General features: G+C 37.6%; 2 protein-coding genes across 2 annotated transcripts; one reads left to right on the plus strand and one right to left on the minus strand.

Annotated features, from left to right (window-relative positions):
- Window positions 1-1,597: 1,597 nt before the first annotated feature.
- On the minus strand, window positions 1,598-6,017 carry LOC126759518 (regulator of nonsense transcripts 2). The gene is made up of 7 exons (XM_050474356.1): window positions 4,974-6,017; window positions 4,240-4,909; window positions 3,189-4,175; window positions 2,974-3,127; window positions 2,761-2,907; window positions 2,080-2,691; window positions 1,598-2,018 (listed from the first exon to the last, which is right to left on the minus strand). The coding sequence occupies exons 1-7, from the start codon at window positions 5,893-5,895 to the stop codon at window positions 1,905-1,907; spliced, it is 3,606 nt and encodes a 1,201-aa protein (XP_050330313.1). The 5' UTR covers window positions 5,896-6,017; the 3' UTR covers window positions 1,598-1,904.
- A 1,614-nt stretch (window positions 6,018-7,631) lies between these two features.
- Window positions 7,632-10,535, plus strand: LOC126759532 (tektin-3). Its single transcript, XM_050474397.1, has 7 exons — window positions 7,632-7,843; window positions 8,427-8,510; window positions 8,585-8,853; window positions 8,922-9,297; window positions 9,354-9,565; window positions 9,624-9,932; window positions 10,183-10,535. The coding sequence occupies exons 1-7, from the start codon at window positions 7,736-7,738 to the stop codon at window positions 10,409-10,411; spliced, it is 1,587 nt and encodes a 528-aa protein (XP_050330354.1). The 5' UTR covers window positions 7,632-7,735; the 3' UTR covers window positions 10,412-10,535.
- Window positions 10,536-10,770: the final 235 nt, after the last annotated feature.

The raw sequence follows: 10,770 nt of genomic DNA on the forward strand, positions 1-10,770 counted from the left end.
TTTTGTATTAAAACAATTATATTAACATAGTTTATAAGTATATAATGTAGTTTGTATATTAAATTATACGATGCAATCTGTAAGTAGCTGTTCCGAGTACGCCGAATTGACACATCAAGCGATTATTGTAATGTACGTTTGTACATTTTTCGTTATTTAATAACATTTGTAAGGCAAAAATAAACCAAAATTGCAATAACTCCAAAAAGCAACAATTTTTTTTTCACAAAATATCTTGAAAAGATGAAAAAAAAACAGATGCAAATTTTTTAAATTTTTTTTAACTGTAATTACATTTTTTTTAATTGTAATTATTTTTTTTTACTGCAATTAAATTTTTTGAACTGCAATTAATTTTTTTTTTAAATGTAATTAAGATTTTTGTTGTGTTTTTCTACAATTTTCTACCAGCATTTCTGCTATTTTGAACTCGATTCGTTTTTCTATCAATAATCTAGAAGTTATTGTGCGTTTTACCGTTACTTACATGCAATTAATCAATATTATCTTCTTTAATTGCTCTTTCTAATTAACATTAAGCTAAAAAAAAACAGTTTTATTTGTATTATTTTTATATTTTATTAAAAAACCGTTATAATGGCGTATTTATATTCAACTTTTTCTATGAATTTTGTACTGATCTTTGCAATTAAAATTAACAATTAATACAATTTAGTTGAGAACAAGCTTAAACATTAATCATAAAGAGTAGTTGGTACGCTATTTGCTATTTAATTGTATTAGAAAAATGTAAGTTTGTCAGTTTTTTGTTTAGTGTGTGTTTTTTTTTATTATTTTAATATTAATAAAATCTAATGTTAAGTTAAAAAAGCGAAGTTGTGCAATTTTTAATTAATTTTCAAGTTATACTCGTTTACGGTGAGTAGCATGGTTTTGTATGGAAATTTTTTTTATTTCACAAGATAGCTTCACGATACTCAACGTGGATTATTATCTCAAGTAAAGCTACAATATCTGAAGAAATTCTTCTGATCGGACTACTAAAACATATAGCTGTCATACAAACTGAACGATCAAAATCAAGTTCTTGTATTGAAAACTTTTTTATTTGACGAGATATCTTCACGATACTCGACATGAATTATTATCCAAGGCAGAGCTACAATCGACGAAGAAATTCTTCTGATCGGACTACTATAACATATAGCTGTCGTACTAGCTGATCGATCAAAATAAAGTTTTTGTATGGAAAAATTTTTAATTTGACAAGATATCTTCAAGAAACTTAGCATGGATTATTATCTAAAACAAAGCTACAATATCTGAAGAAATTTTACAGATCAGACTGCTATAACATATAGCTGTCATACAAACTGAACAATCAAAATCAAGTTCTTGTTTGAAAAACTTTTTGATTTGAATAGATATCTTCACGAAATTCGGCATGGATTATTATCTAAAGCAAAGCTACAATCTTCGAACAAATTGTTCAGATCGGATTACTACAACATATAGTTGCCGTACAAACTGAAAGGGGAAAATCAAGTTCTTGTATGGAAACTTGTTTATTTGTGCAGGATATTCTATCCTCCATGCTGCCGCGGAAATTTTCAATTAAAATCAAAACATTTATGCATTAATTTTTATAATTTAAGTTTATTCGGTATTTTGATTTTATTACATTTTAAATAAATCCAAGATTACTTCATTTTCGGTAATTACTTTAATAAGTTCTTTTAAAACCCCTCAACAAACGTCATCATGACAGCACGCAAACCTTATAAAAAACCTCATCATTTCACTTGCACTGAGCAACGTAGACTTTCACTCACAGCATTTAAAGCGCATTAGTTGAGACTGCGACTTACATTTTAACACTGCGACAATCGTAAAGGAAAACCCACAATTTGGGTGAGAATTATACTTAACTTCGCCGCAGGTGTCTAATTGAAGATCAAATCAGCATCGGGAGCGCCTTTCTGATGGCGGAACTTTGGTTTGCTGGGACGCTGGTAGTGATTTTGCGACATATTACGTTGAGATTGCATTAATGACTCCTTTTAACAAATAAAAATTGTTAAATAATAGTGTATAAGGAATTTATCGACTTTGGCTTACCTGGTAATCCTCCTCTTCTATGCGCTCAGTTATGTTCAGCGTTAAACGCTTCACACGTTCCTTCTCCTCGCGTGTCTTCTCCTCCTGCAGCTTCAAATTGATGGCTAACTGCGAATCGGATGGCGCCACGAATTGCTTAAATTGCTGTTTGCCACCTTTGCCGCTGCGCACCATTAACACAAATGGCACTACACTGCCACCGCTACCAGCAGTGTTGCCAGCAGCATTGGATGCGTTACTTTTAGCTGCTTCTTTTTCGCCACCTGATTGATTACCGCTTGCGGTGGTAATTTGCTCATAGGATTTCTTGCTCGTTCTAGCCATCATTGGTACTGGTATGTCTTTTGTGTTCGGTTTAACAGTCTCTTTGATGCGCTCTTGATAACTGTCGGCGGCCATCTTCTCAAACATCTGTTCGAATTCCAGATCTTCTTTGGATCGCTCCGCCACAGGTGGTTCGCAATCTTCGAGCATATATTCATTTTCAGTCCAATCGGTGGTGTTCGCCAATTCGTTGGCATTGTTGGCGTCCTCGGTATTGGGATCATCATCGCCACAAGCGTCGTGATTGCGTGTACGTGGTTCACGTTCGGAAGAGGAATCGTCACTCAGCTGTTACGACGGTGGGGTTTTAGGTTATTAATTTTTTTGTTGTTTCTTTTTTTTTTTAATTAAACTCACTGCGTCATCAAATTCACTGTCCTCGCGTATGGGCTCCAGATTAGTATCAGTCTCAGTTTGTGCCTGCATGCCGGCTTTCAATTGTGGATACAATTCTTCCTTTAATTTCTCAATCGCTTCCTTGGCTTGGTCGAGATTTTTGTAGAGCTTGCAATCAAATAAAATTTAAAAAAATTAATGACATTTCTTCCACCGATCTTGCACATAATATACCTTTAATTTTGGCCGCACATTTGCCACACAATCGCGGTACATGTGATCTACTAATATGGGAAATAAGTCCGCTGTATTTTCGACTCTACTAAATACCGGGTGTGACTTTTTGTACCAGTAGTAGTGTTGGAAAAACACAAGGAAGTAGTCAAGCCTAGAAAAAATGAAAAGGATTTTGTAGTGGAAAATAATTTTTCTCGTACACCAAATAATACTTTTTACGACTCATGGAACTGGTGAAATATTGGCCACACGTATCCAGCAGCATACAGGCTAACTTTAAACGGAATAAACTATCTGGTGGATCTAATTCTGAATAAACGCCCTCCTCAGTTGACACGCCCAGTGAGATAATGGAGTAGAGTGTGTTCAATATATTCGTGGACTCCACCAATTTATAGTTATACAATTCACCCAAATATTTAGCCATCGCTATGCGCCGTTGTGCTAATTTCGGTGAGTGTATTTCGAGACCAGCGCGTATGTCTTCGAAAACATTATCGATGACCATAGTCACAGCGCGCTCTTGATATGAACTCAGACCCGACACCAGATCGGCAAGACAACGTATGAGTGGAAAACGTAACAAATATGCCTTGGACATGCACTTTATGGCATAGTTGCTCACCTCCGGATCATCCCAATTGATGCGACGCATCATTTTTATGCAACGGTCCACATTTTGCTTGCACAGCTCTTCGAATATTAAATGGCGTATGTACTCGTGTATTACCGGGCGCACGACAGCGTCTTGCTTCACCGTGTCTGGCGGCTTAACGAGGTAGTAAACACTTTCCACTTGTGCGGCGTGTCGTGAGTCCAAAGCGGTGGCAGTTTTCAGACGCATCATTTGATCAAGGAAGACGTTGGTTAGCAGACGCGAATCGCGACAATTGTATAGATAAATGCCAGCAACCTCAATGAAAGCGCATGCCATTTCGATTTGATGATGTTGGAAGTCACGCAGCAACATTTTCAAGCAGCTCAGCGCATCGAACTTCTTGCAAAGTCCGAATTTCACCATTTCACCGAGGAAGCGTACAATTTTGATTTTCGATTCGATGTTGAGTTGATTCTTTTTGCGTATGTGCCATTTGAACTCCTTTCGCAACATTTCCGACAAGTCCACAGCAACGTCTGTGTTACACAGATTGACAATGGCGACGAAACGGGACAGGAATGGCAGTAAATCCAAACGTGTTCTAAGAAGTTAAATAATTTTATTTTTTTATTAAAAAATTAACCACTTTTATGGAAATACACTACCTCTGTACTGTAAAAATGGATTTGGTAAGTTTTTTGCGATTATTTTTTGTATTGAAATTCAGCAGGAACTCGATGGCTGCGGAATCGATGAGTTCTTTGTTGACGCAGTTATTCAGATTTGTCAAAAATTGATCGAAATGCTGTTTGCTATGTGGCACCTGAATAGCATTTAAACGCCCCGCTTCCATTAGCGCATTCGCAATTTTATCTGGTAATGGCGCTGTTGGGGCCGACTCTTCGTTGGCTGGTTCCGCAGCCGCTTCTGCGTCTTTATCATTCGGTGGATCCGATGTTGTGGAAGGTGGATCATCTATTTCCATTTCCACATCAATATCAGCATCGAGTGCCTCCTCTGTCATTTCCGTGGGCTCTTCATTCTGTTCCAAATCCACTTTTGGTGCGCTGAAATTAGGTAGGTATTGCCGCAAATCTGGCAAATCGGTGTAAAAGCTTTTCGTTTCATCATCCCCCCAAGGATCAAGTTCACCCATAGTGGCATCTTCGAGCATATTTTCGATTACAGTGCCGGCGTTGCAGCTTTCCGTCTCTGTTGTTAGCTCTGGCAGCGGTTCGTCAAGTAGGTCAGAGAGCGTTTGTGCCGAAGAGAGTAGTTTATCGAAATTGGCTTGCATTAATTCACATTTTTCCTTCTTGTCGTTGGAAATCTCGCCTAAATCAATATGGTCAAACTTTTTAGTAAGGAAATAAAGTGTAAATTAGTTTACTGTCCTCACCTTTGGATTCCATAGTGCGGCGTATAGTTTTTGTCATATTAAGCAATTCCTGTTGCTCTGATATCAAATGTTTGCACAAATTCTTAAAGTAATCCTTTAGTAAGCCCCGTAAATTTTGCTGTCTATCGGGCGCTAGAAAATCGGATTTTGGAATAGCAGCTCCACCATACTTTTCCGCCAAATTTTGCATTTTGCGTGGCACTAGTCCAGCATACTCCTCACCGCAGTGTCGACAAAAAGACAATATAATTGAGAAATTGCTGTGATCCTCTTTGTCTTGCGAAATCACATTGATTAGCACAGATCCAAGTAGTTGTAGGCCTTGTTTACTACTAATCACACCTGAGCTTACCAGTTCCGCAAATAAACGTAAGTCGACGCGCAACTTACTTGGATTAGAGATCTTTTCACCTGGCTTCAATGCTAAAGACTTTTGCCACGCTTCGAGAAATTGTGCATCAAAGTCAGCATAGGTTTGGTGTAAGCGCGAGCAGAGTGTTACTGCCGCCGGTACGTCAGTCATTTTCATTTTTGCTTCAGAAAGTGCTGCACATATTTCAGAAATATATTTACTCAAATTAAGTCCGCTCATATCTTTAAGTAGTGTATCCAATTGGGCCGCCGTAAACTGCTTGAGTTTCTTCACAAATGCTGTATTTCGCTTCAAACTGGAATCGAGTTTAGCAAAAAAGGAGTCTCCTGGATGTTCACAGTTAACATTTTCAGCACGGAGTTGCGCTTTCGAGTTAATTTTGGCTTGTAATTCCACTATGAAAGTATTGAGCTCTTCGCGTTCACGTTGTTCGGCTTCATTGGCGGCTGCAGTGGCCTCATCCTGTTCTGCATCCGTTTGTGCGTTTGGTTCCGATTTCTCCTCGGCTTGCTTAGAGTCATCACCATTAGTTAAACTTTCCACCACCATTTTGGCAGTTCTTTTTAATTGGCAAAATTGACTTTTAAATATTTTTTAAGAATATCCAAATTTCCAATCTATTCACTGTGCAGTTTTTTATATCTTCGTAGCTGAACAGCAGATTTGACATTCGTAGACGCAAACAGCTGGAAACATTGTCATAGCAAGAATTTTGTGTAAGAGGGTTTTATCTCATTTTTTGATTTGCACATTATTTTTTCATTGATTTAAGAAAAGTATAAGTAGATTTTTGTTTAGCTGATTATTTAAGTCTTCCAGGCTTTAAGGATAGAGCAACTCGTAATGTTATTAGAGAGAGCGTGGTCCAACCACAATTGTGATCGAAATAGGTGTGACGGAATAGTGGAAAAGAAGTTTATTATAAAGGGAGGTTCAAAAACTGGCTTGTAAGGACTCTAAGGACGATCGAAACATAACCTTATTTATGACACGTTAAAGGCAGATATAAAATTATTTAATTAGAATTAAGAAAAGTTTTTCAAAGTCTGCAGACATTAAGCTCGGGGCCAAAAAAGGGTACAGATTTATTTTAATCGAATTTTTAAACTTATTTGAATCTGTTCAACACCAAGATAACCTGTTACTAACTTTCAAAAACATTGTTAACAATTGATTATAGCAGGGACTTACTCTTAAACCACCGGCTTTTCATTGTCTTAATGATGGAACACTTTCGTTAACTAGCAGAGCTGAGGAGAGCATAATGACTTCAATCAAGGGAAAGATTAACCAAAGTTTAACGCTCACTTCTTGCCTGTATTGACTTGGTTTGGTTGTTTTTGGAAGACGTGAGATGGATCTGCTCTTAATTACCGATTTTTTTGCCACTCCAGATATGCTTTCCAGTAGAGGAAGCTGGGTTTATATCCGGATGAAGACCTTTAGGGCCACAACGAAAAAACAAGTAGTTACTGATTAAGTTCTTCAAAGGTCCCCCCTGAGATCGGCTACGGGATCAAGTGATTACGAAAATTTTCAAAATAAATTATCGATTATCAAGTAAACTGGCTCTTAAGAAAAAATCCACAGCAAACGCGTTTTTTCTTATTTGAAAGTGGATATAACATCCTAAGCTCTCCACATATTCCCTTTTAGCGGAAAAATCTCGAACGTGAAACAGCTAAAAAGTTATTTAGTAACTCTCGTGAGTTCTTATGTCTTTCGCAATTACTTTCTCATTCTTTATTTTACATTACTCTGATCTCAAAATCATCGGAAGGTGCATTGATATATCCACCTTATACTTTTAAGGATTTTTCTAATGCCGCAGTTAAGAAATATTTACGTTACCAATATCCTAGTGAGCTGGATTATTCTCATTTTTCTGCCTTAAAGGACAAATTAACATAATCTACTTCGAGGTAACGTAGCTTGTTGTGTTTGGCAAAGTGTTAAGTTACTTTAAGTCCAGTTAAGTCATTGCGTTTTGATTGGAGTTCTTTTGACAAACTTCCTAGAGACTCGACTTTGAATATTATGGTCTACAATACCTTATGATAGCGAACTTCAAATAACGCTTACATAGAAGAGAACCACATACACAGACTTTCACTAGAAATCAAAAAACCTAGCTTAACTTAACTCGACTTAAACTGATTAAACATGTTACCACGGATATTTGTTCACGTAAACAGGCACTTTATATTCAAATGCCTAAAGTATGTACATATGCATGTCATTCCAATTGGTTTCCATGCGATTACGGTTTTGTCAATAAGAATTTCAATGCTCGAAATTACGATGCATTGAACTAATTTCTCCATTCTGCAGTCTGAAAGTGAATCGTAAACGTTACCACCGAATTTCCGCATCACATTAAGCATTAGAAATGCTTTGCTGGGCAGTTGAGGATAAAAATTTATTATCGCGCTTCCCCAGTATATATGCGAAAACGGAATCCGTTAAAGAGTTAATGTTGAAATCGAGTATACCCATTGTGAGTGCAGTTCTTGTGTAATAAAAGTCATAAGCAATAATAAAAGCAAAAACCAAAACATTTCAATCACAAAAAAAAAAAAAAAACACGCATCATTAAAACCATGAAGTATCATGCCACATCATATCTCGAGAATCGCATCTTCGATCATCGTCTGGTCAAAGACAACCTGCTGGACAAGTGGCCCACCGAGAACAGCACCGTGCACGAGTACATTGAGCGCAAGGACCACAGGAATCTCGCAGAGTCATATGTATCGCATAACATTTGTATCATATTCATATCATATAAGTATAGTCTATATAGAAACCACCTTATCACCCCCGCATTATAGAAATATGTTTTCGTTGCTCACCTCATACACTGTAGCTCCAGTTTATACGCAGTGAAAATAATTTTTGTAGTTTTCAATTTCTGACGACTTTCATAGTTTAATTTTGTGTTTTGAAAAATCATCAGTTTTTTATTATCCTTTGTTTAAAATAGTTTTGTACTTTTGTTGAAAAAAATTGCAAAAAAAATAATTAATTAATTAAAAATGAGCACGAAATTTGAACAAACTGTGATGTATTCACAATTGCAGCCATGGAGTACGGCTGGTGCGCCGCCTTGCATGGAGCCCGTCTCGGGGCCGTCGGTGCCACCGCGTGTTGGCATCTCTTATCAGGTTAGCACGCGTCCGACTGGCGTACGCTGCAGTTTATATATTTTCGATTTTTTGTTTATTTTTTACTTGAAAAGACCAATCATCCGCATCCATGGCGACCGACATTGGCCTACGAAATGATTGAGGTCAAGAACTTAGCTGAGCAACCAGTAACCAATCAGTTAGTTAAGCCGTGCTTCTCGCCCTCCGGCATGACTACAGAGCCGATGAACTTTCCCAACTTGGTGACGGGTTTCGAACGCAATCCACAGCACGCTGCCCGCGCGGCGCTCTTCACACGCTACACCAACAACGAATGGGTTAATAGCAATCTTACCAAATATGCCGAATCCAATATAAATCGGTGAGTGCAGGCAAATGAATGGCAATTAAGTCAATATCTATAATTAACGAATAATTCTCAACAAATAGTAATCAGTCGGAGCGCTTGCGTAATGATGCCGTGCGTTTAATGCGCGAAACCGATGAGAAGACTTCACAAGGGCAGCGTGATGCCGGACGGCGTTTAGGTGAACGCATAACGGACGTAACATTCTGGCGCAACGAGTTGAACACCGAGCTGGATAAATTGGTTTCGGAATCTGCGGCGATTTCCGACTTAAAGCGTCGTTGCGGCAAAGCCATGTTGGATTTAGAGGCGCCTTTGCATATCGCGCAGGAGTGCTTGTATCATCGTGAAGCGCGTGCGGGTGTGGAGAAGGTGCATGACACGGCTGAGAAGGCCTTGTTGCTAGAGATCGACAATATACGAAATTCGCGCGATAAGCTCAAGGAACTACATGAAAAGGTGAACTAGTGATATGACCGTTATTTTAAACAAAATTAATTGCAAAAGTTTTTTAGATCACACGACAAGCTAATGACTGCCGTGCCGCTCAGCACTTGTTGGAGGAAGATGTCTCGCACAAAGAGTCAACACTGGGTATTGACTCCGTTTGCCACCAGTTAAATAATTATAGCCGTGGTATCACTTACTATGGTGGCATTGAAAAATACGATCCAAGCATAAGCACACAAGAATCATGGGCTGAGGCGAGCAGTCAACGCGTTAGCAGGTTGTTTGTGACTTCTAACTATTTTCTCATTCAATTATCTTACCGTTATGTGTCACAGATCTCAAGCCGAGCGCGCCAAGCTCTCTCAACTACGCAGCGATGCCGAAACTATTGTCAATGCCATCGCTCAATCCGTATGGGATCATTGGAGTAACACGAATAATGCTTTGGATCGTCGCTCACAAGAGATGAACGAGTCCAAGAATAAGATACAGTTACATTTGCATAAGGTGCAACAGGAATTATTCGATCTGGAGAAGCACATTTTCTTAATACAAAAGGCGATACAAGATAAATCGAATCCTTTGAAGGTCGCACAAACGCGTTTGGAAGCGCGTTCTCATCGAGAAGGCGTGGAGCTATGCAAGTAAGTAAATTGAAAGAGTTGGGAATGTGAGGGAATTTCAGGCATTATATGGTACACAGCACTATCAATGAAATGGTTATTTATAATCATAGGGTTTTATCCTCAATACTTAGTGTGTTAGAACATCAGACTGGATGAACTTTTTTAGACTTATAAACTCTAATTTTACCTTTTCACCTATTTTCTACCAAAGACATCCTAATAATTAGCTTAGCTTAGCTTTTGATTAAACCTCTTTCATACTTTTTAGGGACTGGGCTCAATTGCGGCTGGTACAAGAAGTACAAGATATACAAGATACCGTTAAAAATCTACATCACAAGTTGCAGGAAGCTGAGGCTCAGCACCAGAACTTACTAAAAACCCGTTCAACACTCGAGGCGGACCTGCGACGCAAAGTGAATGCCTTATTTATAGATCGTGAAAAGTGTATGGGACTTAGACGCTCGTTCCCCGTAAATAATTTGATAAAATATTAAATTGTAAATGTTGGAAAAATTTGTTAGTTTGTAATTGCAAGTGAATAAATGGAAAATTCGAGGTATTTAAGAAATCACATAAAAAAGTGCTGGTCCATTTATGTCATTAAAAACTAATAGTAATTATTTGTAAAAGATATCTATTATTTAATTTCTGATACATAAAATACAAATTTTCAGTTTGTTTACAAAATATCAGTAATTTTTACTCTTTCGAAAAGAGAGCGTTAAACAGCTGATGTTTGTTTATACGTTGCTAAAGCCAGAGGCGAATTTAAATTTGGAATATGCAAGCTATTAAATATAATAAATAAAGAAAATATTATTGAAATCAAATATTTAATGATCTAAAAACTAAA

This window comes from Bactrocera neohumeralis, chromosome 5, assembly GCF_024586455.1.
Source record: "Bactrocera neohumeralis isolate Rockhampton chromosome 5, APGP_CSIRO_Bneo_wtdbg2-racon-allhic-juicebox.fasta_v2, whole genome shotgun sequence".
Classification (NCBI taxonomy): Eukaryota; Metazoa; Arthropoda; class Insecta; order Diptera; family Tephritidae; genus Bactrocera; species Bactrocera neohumeralis.